General features: G+C 39.3%; 3 protein-coding genes across 3 annotated transcripts; 1 reads left to right on the top strand and 2 right to left on the bottom strand.

The window, feature by feature from the left end:
* Positions 1 to 2,971: 2,971 nt before the first annotated feature.
* Positions 2,972 to 4,419, bottom strand: LOC141841328 (mitogen-activated protein kinase kinase kinase 18-like). The gene has a single exon (XM_074729474.1). The coding sequence runs from the start codon at positions 4,403 to 4,405 to the stop codon at positions 3,080 to 3,082; it is 1,326 nt and encodes a 441-aa protein (XP_074585575.1). The 5' UTR covers positions 4,406 to 4,419; the 3' UTR covers positions 2,972 to 3,079.
* A 12,748-nt stretch (positions 4,420 to 17,167) lies between these two features.
* Positions 17,168 to 17,924, top strand: LOC141839035 (protein SLE1-like). The gene is made up of 2 exons (XM_074726687.1): positions 17,168 to 17,363; positions 17,458 to 17,924. Exons 1-2 carry the CDS (start codon positions 17,168 to 17,170, stop codon positions 17,685 to 17,687), a joined length of 426 nt encoding a protein of 141 aa, XP_074582788.1. The 3' UTR covers positions 17,688 to 17,924.
* LOC141839034 (protein trichome birefringence-like 28) lies at positions 17,919 to 20,496 on the bottom strand. Its single transcript, XM_074726686.1, has 5 exons — positions 19,353 to 20,496; positions 19,093 to 19,264; positions 18,821 to 19,020; positions 18,569 to 18,727; positions 17,919 to 18,350 (listed from the first exon to the last, which is right to left on the bottom strand). Exons 1-5 carry the CDS (start codon positions 20,234 to 20,236, stop codon positions 17,978 to 17,980), a joined length of 1,788 nt encoding a protein of 595 aa, XP_074582787.1. The 5' UTR covers positions 20,237 to 20,496; the 3' UTR covers positions 17,919 to 17,977.
* Positions 20,497 to 21,801: the final 1,305 nt, after the last annotated feature.

Below are 21,801 nucleotides of genomic sequence, written 5' to 3' on the forward strand. Positions count from 1 at the left end.
GAATTTCTCGTTTCTATCTGAATCGGTTTAATGGCAAAATCTTAATGCATAATTCTTGTGACAATAAAATAAAATCACATTATTTAACTAATAAATAAACTAATTTATTAAATTAACTATCTAAGCCTATAAAGTTCATTAACTCATAGTTCACTATCGTTGGTACAAAGTGCCCCTAGGTAATGGTTGAGTTGGTAACTATGTGATAGGTTTGTCACATTAAACAAGAGTTGAAACTTGAAGAAGTTGAGAAATTACCCTCCCACATGGGGATCAATTTTATTATTTTAACTTCTTGATTTATATCTCTACATTTGGATGTGGGGTCAGTCGTGTTGGGCGCTTGGTATCAACGTAAAATATTTTGTCAGATTATTGTTAGTGCAATCAACCTTTGGTCAGGGTTGATTGGGTTGACCAAGATTAAATTGATTCGAGTTGAATTTCGATGTTTGAATAATATGTAGGTGGTAAAGTGAGATGTTGAGTAGGTCAGATTGATCGAATATTTGACGATGTCGGAAGTCCAGAATAACATTGGCATAAGGTGAGAAAAATCCAGATGGGTCACGATTGACCGGACTGTTAGAACCGATAAAATCAACATATCTCTACAATGGTATGATATTGTCCACTTAGGATCTAAGCTCTCATTATTTTATTTTTTGGTTTTACCTAAAAGGTCTCGTACCAATCATTATCCTCATGGTTTAGGCCTTCCCTGTCTCCATTATTTTTTTCGAGTGTTCCCACATGGCTCTACACATATCATGGTTTTGATATCAATTGTTAGAATCTAGTGAATCAACATATCTTCTAGTATGATATTGTCTATTTTGGACTTATGCCCTCATGATTTTATTTTTGGGCTCTATTCAAAAGATCTCATATCAATGAAGATATCTTCATCTTATTTTTGGGTTCTTTCATTGTTCATTCCCGAGCTCTCAAAAATTTACTTGGGATTACTTTCCCAAGCACCTAAATTCCACACTTGAGTTCTTGACACTCGGGCGATATTTGGTAGTTGGACGACTTCTTTCCCGACTCGGCATTCAGACGAGCTTAACACTCAGCGGCTTGGCACTCGAAGTACTCGGTGACTCGACACGAGCTCGGTCAATTCGGCACTCAGAGTATTCGATGACTCGATACGTACTCGGTCGACTCTACACTCGAAGTACTTGACGCTTTGAGTACTCGGTCGACTCGGTACATGGATACTCAGCCAACTTCCCATTCAGACTCGGGAAACATTGGAGTAACATACCTCGTTGTACTCGTGTGCAGACAACCTAGCAGCTTGGCCTAACCTTCAAAGTTAACAGTTTGAGATTATCAGCCCAGATCACTAAATGATAAGTGTGATTTGATTTGTAATTTCAATTCAGCAAATTCCCTTCTATTATAGCAAAAGGTGAAATTCATCATCCCGGCGGCCCACATGATCGACTCCATAACCATATGTGAGGAGGTAAATCAGAAAATTATAATTGACCATTACGGAGAAGATATTTTTCTTGGCTTCATCAATTCAAGGTGCATAAGATTGTCCAATAAGTGTGTCTTAGCATGCTGTTCATCATAGCAAATTCTCATTTATCTTCGACAACAAGATTGTCCAATAAGTGTGTCTTAGCATGCTGTATCAATTCAAGGTGCATAAGATTAACCCAATTCTTGATGAGTTTTAGTTCGTGTTCAAACTCAAGCGCATAAACATGAACATGAATGACTAGATGCGGAATATGGAGGGTGGGTTTATTCTCCGGCCATTCCCTTCCATAGGATTCGATATCATGAGGCTAAGAACATTCTCTCGTGGCAAATCTGATCAATCAGATCATGCAACCAATCGAAGAGGACCCTTACTAAAATGATGATCTAAGTTCTTTCCATCCTACTTTTACAAGTGAAAACATGTAATAAACTATTTCTAAATTTACGATAATAGGTTTCATCGGTTAAACTAGAAATTTGTTATTCACTTAACAAACTGCTCAACGGAGTGTTTCAATCGGTACCGTGCTATGGTTTTTTCTTTCGCTGTACTTAGCTTTGACCGCATATGAGGAAGAAAGTTCCTTTGAACAAAGCTTTCACTTTGGATTTCGAGCTGGCCCATCAATATAAATAAGTTATCACGGAGCGAAGGATTTCCTGCAACTTAATGATTTGTAGGGAGTACCATTAATCACGCTGCTTGTGTTTATGTTTCACCAAATCACATTTCATTTTCCTTGTTTACGCCCTGAAGTTTATTTTTCTCAGGGCGTACGTAAATTAAAATCATCCAGGAACATACTTTTTAAGTTCCTTCTAATTAAAGACAGTGATTATCTTCAATTTGTTTACGCACTAAACGCGGGGACGTCTTGACAGTTATTTTAAAATTATTTTAGAAATTATAATGTAAATTGTTTTTGAATAACATTCGAAAATCAAAAACAATATAGTGCACAATAAAAACTAAGGGGTGAGTTAATTAAAAGCCTAAGAATGTGGTCAAAATGAACAGGAAGACCGTGACTCAGTAAAATGCTCAATTTTGTATGGCATGAGAGAGAGAGAAAGAGAGGGCATCATGCGGGCCATCTGCACTGTACTGTAGCCTCACCCGGCGCGTGCATCTTTTGAGGCCACGCTTTTAGTATCACCCGGCGCAGGACCCCACGTCGAAGGCTCAATCCATCCTGCATAAAGGCTAAAAAGCTGAAGAGCACCGCAGCAGACGAGCAGTGAGGAGAGTAGAGGACCAGGCAGCGAAACACAGGCGCTCCCTCTCTCTCTCTCTCTCTCTCTCTCTCTCCCCCAGTCAAGCCAAACCAAGCCTGGCCAGACACAATGATACACCAAGTTGCATGAGAATGTGTACGAGTTATTTTTTAATCACAAACCAAGAAAGTGAAGCATCTATTAGCTCAACCACACCATACTCTGTGTCCCTTCTTTCACCCCTTAAAATTCGGTGTTGCGACTTGCCAAGGTAATCAACTACGTCATTTATGCGATAATGTTTCCAGAACCTGATCAACCGGCCGATTTAACCAATCAAATCAGAAACAAGAAATATCTTCCGTCAACGACTTGAAACAAAATCAAAGAAAGGGAAATAATGTAGAATCGTATCAATAATCATCTGTAGTTGGAAAAATAATTCACACCAACCAACCAACAACTTCCTGTCGAGCCCAATCTGGTGGTGCCACACACCGCCATCCTGGGAACACCAAGAACAACAACGATTAACAGCAGAAGCAGAAGAAGACGCATCAGAAGCAGGAACGAAGACTCCTCGATCAATGTTGTCCAATCGCAAAGAGGAGCAGTTGCAATCTTGGACATGTTCTTCTGCTGCTTCCTCTGTTCCATCCCCTGCTAAATTGGCCTGATCTGCTTTCCTGATCTCCTCCCAACCATCATCATCATCATCATCCCAACTTACTTGTTTACTGCATGAAGATAACTGTCTCACTCTGTCTCTCGCATGAGACATCGGATCGACAGAAGATGAAAAGCTGCTACTGCAATCGGAGCCGCAATTGTCTCTGTCAAACTCCCAATTTGTCCATTCGAGCACTCCTCTCGGCGAATTGTCGAGGGAGATACCTTCTTCGGCAAGAAAGGGATGCTGTAGCAACTGCTCCGCCGTCCACCGCTCACTCGTCTCTTTTCTCAAACACTTGCCGAGGAAATCCTTCCCTAGCTTCGACATATGCAGCGGGAATTCCGGCAGCTCGTCTCCGTAGCCGATGTGAAACATAGCTGCTTCGGGCTCTGCTCGCTTGAGTTCCGGCCAAGGATGTGTCCCTGTGACTATCTCGATCACCGTGCACCCGAGCGACCACACGTCGGACGCCGGTCTCGGCCCCTCCCCTCTCGCGACCTCCGGTGCCATCCAAAGCGGCGTCCCACGAACCCCGCGGTTACCCTTCACGCCGTCATCCGAAGTCCGCACCGCCGCGCCGAAGTCTGCGAGCTTGGCGACGCCAGGGGCGCCGCCGATCAGGACATTCCTACCCTTGACGTCGCAGTGCACCACGCCGGCGACGTCGTGGAGGTACCGCAGCGCGCTGGTCACACACCGGGCGTACGCCCGCACCTCCGCTTCGTCGAGGGCCGCGCACTTCTCGGACGCCAGGACGTCGGCCAGGGAGCCTCCAGGCACGAGTTCGAGGTGCAGGTTCCGGTGCTCCCCGGCGGTGTCGTCGCCGAGATAGCGGACGACGTAGGGCGAGGCGAGGGACTTGAGGATGGCGATCTCGTTCTCGAGGGAGGCGCGATGGGGGGAATTGATGTGGACGGACTTGACGGCGAAGGTCTCGCCGGTTGACTGACGAACAGCAAGGTCGACGTCACCAAAGGTGCCGCTGCCGATTTGCCGCCCTCTGGTCCAGCTCGCCATGGAAGAAGGCGGTAGGCGTGGTTCCCGAGCAGAGAAGGTGAAATGGACTCGGGCCACTCGGCGCCGGTATTTAAAGGTGGGTTTTTGGATATACACAAAAATAACAAAAACAATGGCACGTGAGAGGGAGAAGGTAAACGGTATTTTGGACGCAACGGAATTACTCTGGTTGGATAACGAAGTGACGCTTATCTGAATTACTGAACCTATATAATTACTAATTCAATCGCTCATCAAATTTTTCCTCGAGTGATTACTTGAGAGTGGATCGATCGGATAGATAAATCTTGCTGGTTGGTTGCGTTTGATTAACTCATACTAACTTACTATTAATTAATGGATTCGATCAGGATATTGCTGGCGAAGTAGACGATAGGGACGAAGTGGGGGATTCGTGTTCCTTTGTGGCTTCTGGATGTTGCGGGAGAAGTAGGAGACGTGCACGATGCATGCCCTTCTGTTTTCTTTTCCGTTAGCTTGCTGGCTAGCAGTTTGGTGGGGGGAGTTTGGGCGAAGGGTGCACGTTTAATTTGCTTGCGAATTGGACGGTAAGAAGGCATCAGTGGCGATGAGTTGCTCCAACCACCTGGAGTTGAAGAAGTGATAGATAGATTAGGCATCGGGCACTGTTTGATTCAATCAATGGTTGGTTAACTTATTGGTAATGGTTGTTGCCCAGATTTTGCAGATGTGTTGCCTATAGATTTTTGTAGAATAAATATATCTTATAACTGATTGCGACTCTTCATCATCAACCTGTAATTAAATTATCAACCATGCCTTTAATTTTTCTCGAATATTCAACCTTAACCCCCCTGCCCTCCATGCACAAGTTTTGTTGTAGCTGTCGCCGAGCACAAAAAGTCGACACACGTATCCCTAATGATTAATTAGGAAGATAGTCACAAGATTATTGAATGCTAACCAATTATATTGCGACCGTGATCAAGTAATTGTTCCGAGTATGATGAGACAGACAAACAGATGATTGGTGGATTTGATGTTTCCTTCTGATGGAGCATATCAATAGATGGAGTCCACGAAGAAGCACAAACAAATACTTTTAGTATGTGGCTCCAGGCAACTATGTATATATATGGCTTTAATTAATTTACGGACAAAAAATAATTAACAAAAAGAAATTAAGCAAAAAATATTGACGACGATTCCAGCGGATTTAATTTAAAAAATTATTAAGAAAGAGATGTTTTTTTTAAATCATTGTCATCGTGCTTGAAGTTAACATGCAGAGTAAAAAAAGAAAAAGCAAATAATATAACTTTTGGATAGCGACGAGATTGGAATAACATGCGAAAGATTTTTGTGAGGAATGCACGAAGTTAAGTAATCAGAAGAAGAATAAAAGTTGATAACTTTGGAATATTCAGGCATCGACCGAAAGAATTAGAGAATCATAGTTAATAAAAACTAATAATTGATTTATGAAATTATATTTTTGAAAAGTGCAAGTATTTTTTTAATTTATTCTAAATAAAAGTATCCTTATCTTTAAAAAAAACATATTGGGATTATTTAAAAATATTAATTGTCTGTCAGTTGTTGAGGTGAAATTATGTATGGAATATAATGTGGGAAAATACAAACAGGGAATCAAGAATTCAATTAAAATATTTTTCTTTCAAGGGCAAGGACCTCTTTCTCGATCTTAGCTTTTTTTTTAGTCCGATTGATAAATGATTCAATCATAAGTTTTTAACTGCATGTTTTAATTAATCAGAAGGATTTATTTTTATTTTCAAATGAGTTTGATATTAAGCACTGAATTCAATGGATTAAAAAAAAGGGAAATCGTGATGGCAAGAACCCATGCCAGCAAGGGTGTTGGCATCTTTGAGCGTGTGTTAGGGAACAAAGCCCGCAATATGTGAGGAGGATTTGAGAATATATATAATTAACGGCGTCTGGAATTTAGTAAAGATCGTGTTCCGAGACAGTGTCCAAAAAATACACAACAAACATTTATGTGATGCTAATAAAACAGTATAACATACATATTTAAAAAGATTCTAAATGATTTTTTTTGTTATCGGGATAAAATTTGTAATAAAGATGTTTACATATTTGATACTTTGTGTGTATAGATTTTACTATAAATAATCAATTTCAATAAACTAAGATTAAAAATATATATATTTTTAAAAATAAAAATTATACAATTTACTTTTAAATCATACAGACTACTAGAATTGAGTGATATTCACCATCAATTAAATGAATTTGCTTAGAATTTTAAACTTTACTTGAATTTCACTCTTATAAGCCTATATATGTAAAACTTAGAATTAAGCTCAACAACCAACTAAAATTAGGAATATGTGATTTGTTTAATCAAAGACTCTAAAAAAGGGTATTCCATATTTAGGCATACGCATCATCTCTATAATGTGTTACCAAAAATATAAACTAAGATCACAATCACTTATATAATTTCTCCTTATTCATCAATTTACAAATTAATTTTCATCTTCACATGCATTATCCCTTGATAATGTTGCATTAAGACTCTTGCTCTCTAACCTTCAACTGTTTCATGCTATTTTTCATTCATAGAGTTCATCTTGAAAAAAAAAAATCTTTTGGATGTCTTATTTTGTATCTAATGTCAGATTTAAGCAATCTTAGCAGTATTCAATCGCGGCGCTGATAATAAGGGACTTCGACAGAAAACACCATGAGGTCTCCTTCGTCACGCTAATTTTTTCAGGTCGCTCGTTCCTACTCGGTCCTCAGTGAGCAGCCTTCTGATATCATTTGGAGTAACTAACTTGGGTCCCACCATGTCTCCTCCGTTGACCGTTGGTTATATTCCGGATACGTTAAGTTTGGTGCCGCACGCACGAGACACCATATATACCTAGCTCATCAAACAGACGGAACAGGATTCTCGGAAGACGCAACGAAATATCTGGCAAGGTAGACCATTACTCGGAGGGCGAAACTGCCGGCGGTCTGTTTTCCGCCCGCCCACAGCATCAGCACGATGAATGGCATGAGCAAGAAGCAAGAAGCAAGAAGCAAGCAGGCAGCCTTTGCTTTTGCTTTTCCTTCCCCTCGCAAAATAAATTAGAAGAAACCAACAGCAATTAAGAGGTAGGAATAGATTGGTTGGAAGAGGACGCGTTGCTTCCCGAGGCGAGCTGGTATCGCTCAGCGGAGCAGATGGGAAGTGGCAGAGCGAGGAGATTGACCTTGTTTTGCTGAAACAGATCCAATGTAGGCACCGACCGCATTTATTCTGCCTTTGACAGTTTGACTGTATGCATGGGCGACGGCAGCTCGGCAGGTCGAAGTCGAGCAACAAGTTCGAGGTTTTGTAAAAGCTTAAAGCTTCCGACTTCCGAGGGAAAATGTGCAGGATTTAGTGCGGCGAACCGGAGGTTGCCTCGCCGCAACTGTATTTTACATGCAAATCTAAAAATTTATGTACACAGGGAAACTCTCTGCTGAAGGAACTGCCTTCTCGTAAGTTTTAAAATAAATAAGCGAGTATCAAGAAAAATAATTTCCAGTGTTCACTAGAGTGGTGCAGTGCCGATCTCTTTAGTCCGGACGAGAAGCCCAAGGTGAATTCAGTCCATTTAAGAGCCGGAGAAACCGATTTAGGAATTGAAGGAGCGAGGTGAATGGGCTTTTGATGAGCGTCTAGTTTTCTGACGCTTGTCCAGTCCATTTGATTTAAAGCCCAGGTTAAGCACTCTTCAATTTATCATTGTTTTTTAAAAAAATAAATCAAAAGAAAACTATGATATGTTTTTTTAGTTCAGCTTATGAGATCCGTCGAAAATTAGTTTCCATAACAAATTGTTAAATATAAACATAAACAGCAATTAGTTTACTAGAGTGTTAGTAATTTTATGTGTGTGCCATTTCATATCTATATATATATAGTTTAGGTGCTCACTTTATTTTTAGATATAACATTATTCACTTATTTGTGACAGATTCAATTTCCTGATGTGTATCAACTTAGTTAAACAGACAGACATAATAAATTTATAACTTTGAGGTATTATATGAATGGATCAGGATACAAAAGAAAATTATTAGTATTAGACGCATTGCCATCAGTATCCCTTAATTACGATACTAGCTAGTTGGTAATTTTTTCTGCGTTAAATTCACTTCATCACTTATTGTCATTATTTATATAGTATACTTTAATATCATTTGTAATAAAACTAAATAATATTTATGATATAATTTAATATTATTTATAATACAATCTAATAATATTTTTTTAAAACAAAATTTTAATAGCACCGTATAAAACATACAAAATAATAATTTAAACTTCGAATGAAAATTTATTTTATAATTCATTTGCTTCCAGGTATCGTATACTGGCGGGATATATATATCGCTTCGTTCACCCGCTGCCCATCCAACATTTTTAATGTCCACCAGTTCTCATCAGCAATTCTTACCTTCCTTAAATAGATAAGAATTAAACCATGCGAGAGAAAATTTCTTCAACGTTATAAACCAAATTTGTCCACTCTTCCATCAGCTGCATAATTAATTAATGAGCAGCAACAAGTTGTTGAGCTAGGAATTTAGGCTCTTCTTAATCACCGCCATATCTCCACCTACTCCGTTCTTATAAAAACAGACCACTCGGAAGCAATTCCATCAACCACCGATCCTCCTAATATATTCATATCATTGCCATCTTCTTCTTCATCGACGTCCAATGGCCGCAGCCTCGTTGAATTGCCATCTCGTGCTCCTCCTGTTGGCTTTCTCGGCATTTGCACTTCCAGCTGCACTCGCCGGACGTGGAACTCCGGCGATCCCCGACAAGAAGGAACCGGAATTCTTAGGAGTCCAGGAGGGCACCGTGGTCATTCCCGGAATCGGAAGGTACGCCCTCGGAAGCCATGAGTTGCCGGCGGTCCGCGGTTTGGACAGCAGCGGCCCGGCGGCGAAGAGCGCTCAGTTTCTTCCCGGGATCGACGACACCTTTGTGCCGAACCCCGGGTTGGAAATTCCGAACCCGTTCCAGCCGAGGACACCTTGATTGAGTACTGCATGCTTCATGATGTGGTTGGATTTGGTAATAATTGTGATCGAGTTACATTTGGATAATCTTGTGGAAGGTGAGAGCTAGTAGAATATAATTTGGATAATCTATTTGAAGTGGTACGTACGTACGTGTGTTAGATTTGGATACGATCCGGTGGAAGCTTTGTTGAATTCCGACAATATTGTTGGTCTCAATATTGGCGTTGTTATTGTTGTATCGCTAGCTGTTGTGAAGATGGATCTAGTGAAAGTCATTGTAGTTTTTCTCCCACTAAATATTGAAATAAGGATGTGATGGTACTGAACTGTTTCATATATTTATCCGATCATGTCCCTCTGTGCACTTCCTAGAACGTTGACACTGAATATGTTGATATGTTAATATCAATGAAATTAAATATTTTCATAATTTTATGATATTATCTATTTTGAACTTAAGTCCTCATGATTTTATTTTTGAGTTCAACTCAAAAGTCTCATACCAATGAAAATATCTTTCATATTATAAATTCATGATCTTTTTCATGTATTTCAATATGGTATTTTGATTGTATATCCTCCCCTACCTTCTTTGTTTTTCTTAAATCAAAATATCTTCATAATGATATGATATTATCCACTTTGGGGATAAACTTTCATGATCTTATTTTCAGGCTCAACCTAAAAGACTTCATATCAATAAAAATATCTTCCATATTATAAACTCATGATCTTTTCCATGTATTTCCAATATGGTACTTTGATTGTATCTCAACAATCCTTTCAACCAGGATCGAATAGCATATTCTAGCATATTCTGATATGTTTCTGATTTCTGAATATGTTTCTAAAATAGTATATTTTTATATTAACATTGAACAAATTATACATTAATGTATTTTTCAATAATGTCACAATAACTTTAGAATCATTAAAAGTGTACTATAAGAGTGTATTAAAGAACATTATTCTAGTAGTCCATGATACACTTTTTTGTAAAAAAAATGAAAAAGAGGATTTTTTTTTCTTACAAATTTTATTTATTTAGTAATCTATGTATGTATGAAAATAAGAAAGCAATGTAAGAATCAATTTCAATTACAAATGGCAAATTTATGATAAACGCGCCCACATTCAATGAATCCCAACCATTGAATATATTGACCTACGACATGGAGACTGAACATGAAAAATGAAACAAAAAAGAGAGTAAATCAATAAAGATAAGACATATCATAATTATGCATATGTAGTATTTATGGGCCTTCTTATATTGGTGAAACGGTGGGTTCAGGTTCAATTGGCCATGTAACCGTCTTTTAGATTTTTTAGAAATGATTTCTTATTGTCCATTATAATTATGATAGAGGTGACAATTAAATTGGGTTGCTCGTGGCTCAACCAGGCCATGCTCGACGGACAGGTCAAGTCGGACTAGCTAGGACAGTTCGCCCCTGTAGGCCGAGGTGAGCATTACATGCATGTTGGAATTACCCGAGTTCAATACCAAGGGCCCAATTAAATAACTATAATTTCAAGGTTATTATTGTTAGTTTTTACGTAAGATTATCAAATCAACTCTGAAAACATTTCAAACAATTATAAAATTTTCCTACAACTACCTTCCCTATTTCATCCTTCATCTATATATCATCACCACAATTCTATGTTTCATTCGTATACTCTCAACTCATTTCTTATTCTTTAAATTTACTTTCACTCTAATTAATTTGCTCCATGTTTTTTTAATGATTCTTATGATTTTATTATTTATTTTATAATAATTTATCCTTAGTAGTCTTTATATTCTTTTTAATTAGGCAAGTATTTTACCACTTCATAATCTATTTGTTTGCATTGAGGCAATGAATTATAGGTGGAAATCAACTTATCAAGTTTAAAATAAACATATCTTTTGATAGTCAATTAGAAATGTTAATTACCTTTTGTTTAAAATAAATATATCCTTTGATAGTCAATTAGAAATGGTCATATGATTTTTAGCTAATTAATTAATAAATAATTTTAGTTATATATATATATATATATAATGGAGGCCTTTCATTTTTTTTTAAAGAAAAAAGTTTTTAAAAAATTATGACATAGAAGATGTCCCACGTGAAGAAATATTACAAGGCAACAAAAGCGTTCACAAGTTCAAATGAGTGGATTTTAAATGTTTGACTCAATGCTTAAATTCAATAAGCAAATAAATTAGTTCGGTTATTAAGATCTTAATAGATCTTTCGTGTAATATAATTGAGCCATGACCGACAAATAATCAGTAAATAAAAAATACGCACAAATTTTTCATGATTCAAAAAGTTTATTTACACTTACACAGGGATATCATATTGTCCGTTACATACTTTTATTCATATTTGATACAGAGGTGAATAGTGGTCTAACCGTGTGGCATGACCTTAATTAACCTAGTCAACATAATGCTCCTTGACTCGGTCAACATAGCACATGGTATGTCTGTGGTTTGGTCAATAAGAACCTTGATCAATCTGATTTCAAAGATACTATTGGTATTAAGCTTGAGTAGTTGATGCTCGAGTATGATTGAGAGACGTTCGAGCTTAAGTGGATGACGCTTCTAAATACCTGAACTCGAGTGGGTTGCACTTCTAAGTGCTCGGACAATCCCGTGTTGGATAATTTATGTGGACTAGCATAATTAATAGGATGCTATTGAGCTAGCCATAATGGTCCATTATTTCTTCTATATGTGACCCCTACTCCTAACCCTAACGTAGGTGTTTTGTCGCCCATTGAGACATACACGAAATTTTGTCTACGGCGGGTGATAGGAGCAGTTTCCTCTCTACTTTTCTCTCTTTTGTCTAGGTTTCTCTCAAAGAAACGAAGATGAGCTCATCGACATCTTCTGCTCTAGGTATTTTTCTAACGTCTAATTTCGTATATTGTGTTTTCCTCATTTGTCATATTATGAATTTCATGGTTGGAAACTGTCTTCTTGAGACGGTGTGATGTTGGCGGTGGTTCGGAAAGAACGATGACAACAATAATTTATTGTTTTATTATTATTAATTTTAAAATTTTGGACGGTTGCGTCAGTTTTTGAAAATGAACAACGTGGTTAATTGCGTCCAAATTTGAGAACGACGTGGTTTCAATTTTTTTTACCATTTTAATTATTAAAAAAAAATCCAAATTTTCTTCTTAACAGAACAATGCTTTTCTATAGACTCATATACATCAATCTATTCCATACTGCATGAAATTGGTCTAGATTCTGCTGATGATTAAATGTTCCTAGTTTTGTAATTGTTGTCCATGTGCGTTCACCAACTCAGATCACAAGTTGGCATCATGCTTATTATTATTTTGTTTGTTTGTGAGTGTGACTTCCTATCGTGCAAGCAACCAACAAGACATTCTTTCTCACAGATTACAAGTCTGTTTATGACTTTTTCATAGTGAAATTGAGTAACCTCATGAACTAAATTGCCTATACATGACTGTCCTTAATCTTCTGTCATTATGTATTCCATTATGTGGGGTGTATCATGTGGACTTGTCGGGATTGTATAAGAACTTAAGTATATCTTCAATTGGGGTTGAACCCATTCCATCCCAAATGACTAGTCATTTGAGAGGGGATATCCTTTTAGTAGATATACATAATGGACCTGTACATGTCCGTGTGGGACAAATGAAAATGTGATATTTTTGCTTAACACGCCCCTTCATGCCTATCTTAATTCAATGATATCAATGTTGGTCTGATACCGTGTTGAATTATAATTAAACCTCATTCCATCTTAAAATGATTAGTCACTGGGATACCCTGTTAATATATTAGACATTATAGACTATCGCGCCGAATGAGAGAGAGGGACAGGGAACCTTGGGATGTTTGGGGTGGATCACAACTAGCTAACCCCATTCATTGTTTGGTTCTTTTTGCTTGCTTAATTAAGGCAATGGCTTTGTTCTTCTCCATTAACCAAATTGCCTACGACATTTGTTATTTTAAATTATCTTAAATTTAAAAGAGGTCTTCTAAATTTAAAACCATTTTGTATTGTTGTTAATATTTTTTTCATAGTTGTGAGCTCGCCTTCGCGAGACGGATTATGATAAAATATCATTGTTGGAAAATTGTTATTAATGTGGCATTAGGAATTATTTTAATAATGCACTTACCCTATCGGTTTGTCTTTATTGATATAGTTCTAATGATTAGTAATTATATTTTAAAGTTTTCAGTATCCTTTCGATATTAGCTTTAAAAATATAATTATGTGATGTGAGAATTAATTGATGCATTGTAATTCGGGACCCTTCGGCGGGATTGCATTTGCATGAGATAATTTTATTGTGGTCATAAGCTCTATTTCTTTTGTTGGATATGCTCGACAATAATCTCCCATTAATGTTTAAATTCCAGCTTTGCCTATGAGTATGAACTCTTTACCAAAGCTGAATGGAACCAATTATGAGGACTGGGTTGACTCTGTTAAGTTATTCCTTGCCATTTCTAATGTTGATGCTGCCCTTACTGAGAATGAGCCTAATGTTCCCACAACTGAATCTTCCGCTGCTGTTATAACAAAACATAAAAAAAAAAATGGACTCATTCTAATAAAGTCTGTTGGCAACCTTATGTATGCTCAAGTATGTACACATCTTGATATTACTTTTGTTGTGGGTGTACTTGGGAGATACTTGAGTAAACCTGGTGTGACACATTGGCAGGCTGTAAAACGTGTTTTGAGGTATCTGAAAAAAAAAAAATTATATGATCACATATAGGAGATCAAATCATCTTGAGGTAACAGGTTACTCTGATTCTGATTATAGAGGTTGCCCAGATGATCATAAGTCCACATCAGGATATATATTCATGTTAGCTGGAGGAGCTATCTCTTGGAAAAGTGTTAAACAAACTCTTACAGCTACATCAACCATGGAAGCAGAGTACATAGCTTGTTATGAGGCCACATGTCAAGCGATATGGTTGAAAAAAACTTTATTGCTGAATTTGATTTTGTGGAGAGTATCTCTAGGCCTCTCACTATATATTGTGATAACTCTGTCGTGGTGAGCTTTCTCTCTCAATAATAAAAGCTCAAAGCGCACCAAACACTTTGAGACAAAATTTATGTTTGTGATAGAGAAGGTTCAAGAGTTTAAAACTCGTGTCGAGCATATCCCTACAGAGCTTAATATTGCTGATCCCCTAACCAAAGACATAACTGTTAAAGCTTTTGTTGACCATGTAACCCGTATGGGTGTGGTAAAGCCTTTTGATATTTTGGGTTAGTGGGAGTTTATGCTTATGTTTTTGTTATGACATCATATTTATAATATTTGAGACATTGAACAATATTGAGATATTGCTCAAATAATAACTACTGTTGATATTGCTCAAATAATAACTACTGTTGTATATATATTGTGATGGGCAATATTGTATATGGAGACATTTCGGACCCAGTCTCAATTTTGTTGTTATTATATATGACATCTTGGGATTGTATATTGTGGAGACATTTCGGACCCAGTCTCAATTTTGTTGTTATTATATGACATCTTGGGCAGATGTTTGGGTCATTCTACTGGGAAATAACACTTTGTTCAAATTTTAGCATGTCATTTTGTTGGGCTTTCCCATTTATCCATATTCCATTTTGTTGTTGGGTCACAGGATATAAGTATCTTACAATGCATGATATCATTATTCCTTCGAATGTGATTTTCTGTATTATTAAGATGCTTATAGTTCCATTTTGGACCTTTTCGTGTTATGTGTTGACTTATTTTGACATCTTATTATGGTCACATATTGTTGATTAATCTGATGTATTAGTTATGCTGTCCAAGTGGGAGAATGTTGGATAATTTATGTGGACTAGCATAATTAATAGGATGCTATTGAGCTTAGCCATAATGGGTAGGCTTGGTCCATTATTTCTTCTATATGTGTAGACCCCTACTCCTAACCCTAACGTAGGTGTTTTGTCGCCCCATTGAGACATACACGAAATTTTGTCTACGGCGGGTGATAGGAGCAGTTTCCTCTCTACTATTTTCTCTTTGTCTAGGTTTCTCTCAAAGAAACGAAGATGAGCTCATCGACATCTTCTGCTCTAGGTATTTTTCTAACGTCTAATTTCGTATATTGTGTTTTCCTCATTTGTCATATTATGAATTAGATTTTGTAGTCTTTCATCCCGAGCATCATAGTGATCGAGTACAATTGTAGCATCTCAAGCTTGAGTGGGTGACCATGCATCTAGAGCACAATAACACCCCAACACTGTAGCATCTCCAAACCCAAGTGGGTGACACTCTCACGTTCTGTAGTGTTGAAGAACACTGTATCTATGTTTGTTTTAGTAGATGAATAATGTGAAAGCATCAGAAGGCTTGTGAAGAGATGTCGGTTATCAAAAAGGTGTGTTAGTTACAAGAGCAACAACAACTGATAAAAAGGTACGTCGATTATCTCGTCAACAATAATGGTGCTGATTAAAGAAGGAGGCGTGCCGATTATAAAGAGATGTCCGTTGGAAAACCTTGCTCACCCTCCATGCCTATATAAGGTAACTGTATTAACATAAAGAAGATGCATACTCATGGATGGAGCTAAAGTGGGGATGATGACGATGATCACTCATTTTTAATTTTTTAATATAAGAGAGGTAGGAGTATAGAAATGGAAGGTGAATGAGGAGCAAATAGGAGGCAATGTCCATTCTTAACACATACATCTTTCGTCCTAATATGAAATTCTTAACTTGTCCCTAAGTGTATACAATTGACGGTGAAACTACTCTTTATTCTACTACTTTTCATTCCTTTTCTATGTTCTTCTTCTTAACTCTAACTTGAATATTAGAGGGGCCCTTAAGTGCATGCGCCTTGCCCTCATTCTAACCTTTAGTTGGTATGTTTTCAATAAGGAACCAAGGTGTTCGGCGAGGCAAAGAAGGAGTAAGTTTGTCAAGTTTTGCTTATCTCACCTTCATTTGTTATCAAATAATGGATTATCAAACTCCCATTAATTCTCCTTAATTGATACGATTTTCTCTCCTTTAATTACATCTATAATTAGGTATGAAGATTGAAGACAAAACCAAATCAACTACATATACAACACACATCGATTCACATATATGCTTTAGATCAATCTAGTGAAAGCATCTTGTCAGCTACAAAGTATCAGATCTGTCGACAAAACATTGTCAGATAGATCAATATATAATACTTGAATGGATTGTTATACCAATAAATGTCAGATATAGTTGAAAACACTCTCGGTAATTCTCTCTCTTTTTTTCTTAACAAAAAACTTGCTCAAAACTTAGTAAAAAGCATTCTGTTCGCCATCAGGCTTCTTGTTTCTGTATTCTTTTACATCAATCAGACTCCACTCTTCTAACTCACTCATTCATCCAATTTCTGTTCGGCTTCGAGATCTTGCAAAAATTGATAAAAATTTTATTGCTTTTGTCAGATTGAATGAACCCAGATTTAGCATAAAGCCTGTAGGTATGAATCTAACCGACGATTTCATGTAAGAAACTGCTACAGATGGCTCGCGTGTCACCACCAGGAGACCAGCCGGAAGCGTGTCATCCCCCTAGCTCTCACGCTCTCCCCTGCTGCCAACTAAGCTCCCAGCTGTCCCCATCCACAACCGACTCCCACACTATTTAACCACGCCTCATTTCATCTCCTGCTCCCATCAATCGTAGGCATCGCATGTGGATGCGATTGAGGCTCCCACGGCCGAAATATTCATCGAGTGGTAGGCAACAGTCGGGAGTAGCAGCAATCCGCACCATGTCGACGGAGCAGGAGCGGCGCGAGCTGGACGAGCTGGCGAGGCGGGGCGAGACTGTCGTCCCAGGCGGCACCGGCGGCAAGAGCCTCGAGGCCCAAGAACACCTGGCTGAAGGTTCCATTAAGCCAATCGATCAGCGCATTTCTGTGTTCTTATCAAATTAATTGATATTTATAAATTGTGAGAGGGTGTGATGATGTATGAACAGGACGGAGCCGTGGAGGGCAGACAAGGAGGGAGCAACTGGGGACGGAGGGGTACCAGGAGTTGGGCCACAAGGGAGGGGAGACAAGGAAGCAGCAGATCGGTCACGAAGGCTACCAGGAGATGGGTCGCAAAGGTGGTTTATCCACCTCGGAGGAGTCCGGCGGTGAGCGGGCCGCCAAGGAAGGCATCCCCATCGACGAGTCCAAGTACAGAACTGGGCAGCAGCAGTAACCAACCAATCATGCATGCTTTTACGTAGTCAGTCGCAAGTAGTGTCTTAGATCAGTTTGTGTTCAACTACTTCGTGTTTTGTTTAGGTTATGCAGTACGTAGCTAGTCATGTAATGCACAAGCTTCAATTGGTGCTTTTGTGTTCTGCCATGATCCCTGAGAAGTTGTACCGGTACGTAGTTTGTGGAGTTTAACCAATTGTTGCTATCAATTCCAAGCGTTCGGTGTTGATTATCACAAATCAAAATTATACCAAAAAAAAATCACATCAAAAGAACGTAAAAGAAGGGCTACTGGTCGTTCCAAGGGCTCGACGCGATGCGGGCATAGAGGAACTCGTTCCAGGTGTCCGGCAAGCCCGGCAGGCACCAGTGTATACAGTCGGAGAAATGGGCAGGATCCGCCTGCTGCTCCGCCGTCAGCAGCTTCCCCTGCCGCAGCGTGTGCACCGACGTGTGCGCGTCCTTCCGGTACTCCGACATCGCCGTTATCTTCACGAACGTCGCCGGCACCTTCCTCCGCAGCCTCCCGATCACGTTCTCCGCCACCGCGAACAACCTCCAGTCCGTCCCGACCTCCAGCGGCCGCCACCCGGACCAGTTCCCCACCGGTTCGGTCTCCAGCGCGCATTTGATCCCAGTCGGGTTGCCCCAGTCCGTGCTCCTGCAATGTCATTACAGACTCGATGTTGTCAGGGCCCAAATTAAAGTCTTCGGGATATTGTTTAATCAAAGTGGCTTTTCTAAAGCTCGGAATAAGGTTCTGACGTGAGGAGCTGCGTCTGCAAGGGGAAATCATTGCGGGGTTCGCGATATGATTTCGACATTATTAGCTCGATCCTGTTGTTTTATGTGGCAATGATGTCCAGAAAGGAATCTGACCTGATGTGGTTGGGTGACATGCTCATGAAGAACACCATGGTCCGGTTCGGGTTCACGTTGTTCTGCACCCATTTAGCCCACGTGTTCAACACTCTCCTGTACGCTAGCGGCCGCTGCACCTCGTCGTACTCCGTCGATCCCTCGTCGAACGATCCTCGTCTGTTTAGATGGAAATCAGAAGCTGGAGTCGTTAGATCTGTTTACGAGTGTACATAGTTCGGATTGAATAATTTTAGCTTCCAAATAACGCACAGGACTTTCATGGTGGGGGTGTTCATCCACCAGATGTAGGTGTTGAAGACGAGGTAGTCAACGTTCTTCCAGTTCTCGCCATGCTTGTCGATGGATTTGGGCGTGATGATTCGATTCAGGATACTGTGAATCTTGGGGTCGTCGGAGTTGGATTCGACCAGGAATGGTGCCCAGTAGAATTCCACAGTCGCATTGTACTCCTATTCGAATTGATTATAGTTGTTTGATCAAAGACTGAATATCAAATATCAGAGTTGGTTGAAATGGATTACCTCGAGCCGGAACACGCTGAGCGAGCCATTCTTTGTGAGGCTCTTCTTGTTCCATGGCACGGCAGATTGGACGAGGCAGACCATTGACTCCCATTGATTTCGGTTCAGGGAATCGCCGACGAACATGAGCCGCTTCCCTCGCAGCCTCTCTAGCATCACTTTCGCATCGAACCTGTTAAATTTGTATCAATTAGTTTAACTGATTAAGCATTAGTAGAAGAATCGTAATTCACTCAGGTTTTCAGAGTCAAAGTTCAAACCTGGGCAGAGTGCAATCTTTGGGCTGCCACCGCCACTTCTGGAAGCGGTCGTCTCGCCGGCCGTTCCTCATGCAAGTGACTTGCTCCGTCAAGAACTGGCACTCCGCTTCTTTGTATACCGGGTAGTTCACGTCGTCGTACACCCACCTACCGTCAAACAGGTCACAGCTCTCCGGCACGTCCAGGACAATCCTCTGCCGCTCGGTCTTCTCCATCACCTCTTCGACCTCCATGGCCGGTGGCTTTACTTCATGAAAAGAAGAGTCCGACGCTTTTACTTCGCGCGATTCTTCTTTTCTCTCTTTTTTATCCATGATCGATGCCTTTACTTCCCTCAATTGCCCTGTTCGTCCTTCTTCCTCGATGGCCGGCGCAGGCGCCTTTACATCACCCAATTCTTCTTTTTTCCCTTCATCTTCGATGGCAGGCTCCTTTGCTTCCTGCAATTCTTGTTTTCGGTCTTGTTCCTCGATGGCCGGCGCCTTTTCTGCATGCGATTCGTCTTCATTTCGCTCTTCCTTTTCGACGGAAGAGTCGACGACGTCGACCATCACGGCTCGATCCTTCTCGGTCGCCGGCTTCCCCTCTGCTTTCTCGATTAATATAGCGATCTCATCCTCCTTAATTGCCTGCTTGACTTGTTGGTGGCCTATATCATGTCTTATGGGGAATTCCGTCGGAGAACTATCCCTGCTGCCAAAAGGATGCTCGGCGATCGACTTCACATCCTCATTATACATGAACGTGAACAAGAGCAACACCGTCGAGATTACCACGAAAACAGAGTACTTGCTGCTCTTCCGGCCGTTGCCTCCAAAAGGTGACGACTGCTTCAAGCCGAACGCGTCCGCCTCGAGGAGCGGCAGTTTCCGACGAGCCATCATTTCGAACTCACCTTCTTGAGAATGGGGATTGAAATACAACAACAGAGAGCAGAAAGAAGGCAGTGGAGGAAAAAGTGAGGAGGTGTTGATGGATTGGTTCGACAATTGCTTTCCAGTTTCCTCTTCCTTTACTTTATCCCTCGCCACAAGAGAAAACAATTCAATCAAAGGAGGATCAATTTGATGATGGACGAAATGCCAATGGGAGTGTCAAAGAAGGTTCCAAAAAGAAAGAAAAATAGTAGGTGGGGGTGGTCCGATCCTAATCGCTGGTTGCTACTACAAAAGAACCAGAACGAATTAGAACCGTGATCAATTTTGTGTAATTAAAGTTGTATCTTTTGGAACAATCAAGAGCAGCTAGAGATGATCGTGAACCGGTCTTGTGAAACTACTGGGGTGATAAATTCCGCCTTTTTACAGAAGAAAACAGCAGCTAGAGAGGTTGCCAAAGTCTAGCTCCGTCTTATCTGGCTATTGCTTGTAGTCGTAAACCTCTCTCTATTTTATATTTAGTTGATAGCTAGCTGGCGATGGCACATGTCTGTGGTTGGCTAGTTTGGGGTTTAGTTGCAGCCGTTCATCAACTACTAGCTTCCAAGTCCAAACACTGATAGTCATCCTCACATCAATATGAATATGATAGCACATTAAGATCCTCATGGATTTTAAAAAAAAAAGTAATTAGTTTTGTCCCGTTGGTTTCGTGAGTGCAGTTGAGTTGCTCCATGAATTATATATTGAGGTAGCTATGGGAGTTGATACATTGTTTAGGTTAAGGTACAAGTGAATAATGAGTCACATATCAACTTGCACCATTATGTTTGTCCCAAAATTAAATATCTAGTCCCTTGCTTCAATCTACTTTCTTTGTTTTTTTTTTTGAAATTTCTCATGCCTTAATTTTGTACAAGTTTAATATTTTAATAATCAATTTGCATTTGAATTTTGTATTTTTTTAAACAAGACTGAGGTGTGAGTCAATAAATAATCATTAGAGAAGGTGTGATTTGGTAAATGGCCTTAATATATATATCATCATTAGGTGTAAGCAGGTTTACTGAGTCGACATCATAAAATCTAAATCCATATGGATTTAACTGTGACTTCTAACTAAAGTTCATATCATATCTAATCTGTTGGGTATAAATTTAATGCAAATCAATTGTTTTTAAATGGTGGTCCTTGAAAATAATTGAGTTCCTACCCAAACAAAAGTACTGTGACAAATTATTAATTGCTAGCTCCTGCCCAGCATCAATAATTGCAACCTTTGATAAAAAGAATATAAAAAACGTGCCAAGCCTTTAAAATATAACTCATTGCCTGCCACCTTTATATTTTTATCATGGAAGTAAAAAATAAATTTGATTTATTTTCATTTATCTAGTTAAAATGATAGGACTAACTTGAGATTTATAATCTAATTAAGACGAGGGTATACTGTTATGGATTATTTGAGGCAAACTTAAATTGTTTTTTTAACAATAGAGGGCATGATTCAATTGAACCAGTTAATTGAGTACTCAAAATAAAAGGAATTTATAATAAAAAAATATATAAAG

Source organism: Curcuma longa, chromosome 11 (assembly GCF_044706935.1).
Source record: "Curcuma longa cultivar G26 ecotype Majalengka, Jawa Barat chromosome 11, ITB_CL_G26_1.1, whole genome shotgun sequence".
NCBI lineage: Eukaryota > Viridiplantae > Streptophyta > Magnoliopsida > Zingiberales > Zingiberaceae > Curcuma > Curcuma longa.

Bases quoted from the DNA above. Each gene is read 5' to 3' on its own strand.
- LOC141841328 (XM_074729474.1), bottom strand. From the start codon at position 4,405: ATGGCGAGCTGGACCAGAGGGCGGCAAATCGGCAGCGGCACCTTTGGT.
- LOC141839034 (XM_074726686.1), bottom strand. From the start codon at position 20,236: ATGATGGCTCGTCGGAAACTGCCGCTCCTCGAGGCGGACGCGTTCGGC. The intron at 19,021-19,092 runs GTAATCCATTTC...CAATTCGAATAG, and splicing joins TCAGCGTGTTCCGGCTCGAG to GAGTACAATGCGACTGTGGA. The intron at 18,728-18,820 runs GTGCGTTATTTG...CCATCTAAACAG, and splicing joins ACCCCCACCATGAAAGTCCT to ACGAGGATCGTTCGACGAGG.
- LOC141839035 (XM_074726687.1), top strand. From the start codon at position 17,168: ATGTGGATGCGATTGAGGCTCCCACGGCCGAAATATTCATCGAGTGGT. The intron at 17,364-17,457 runs GTTCCATTAAGC...ATGTATGAACAG, and splicing joins CCAAGAACACCTGGCTGAAG to GACGGAGCCGTGGAGGGCAG.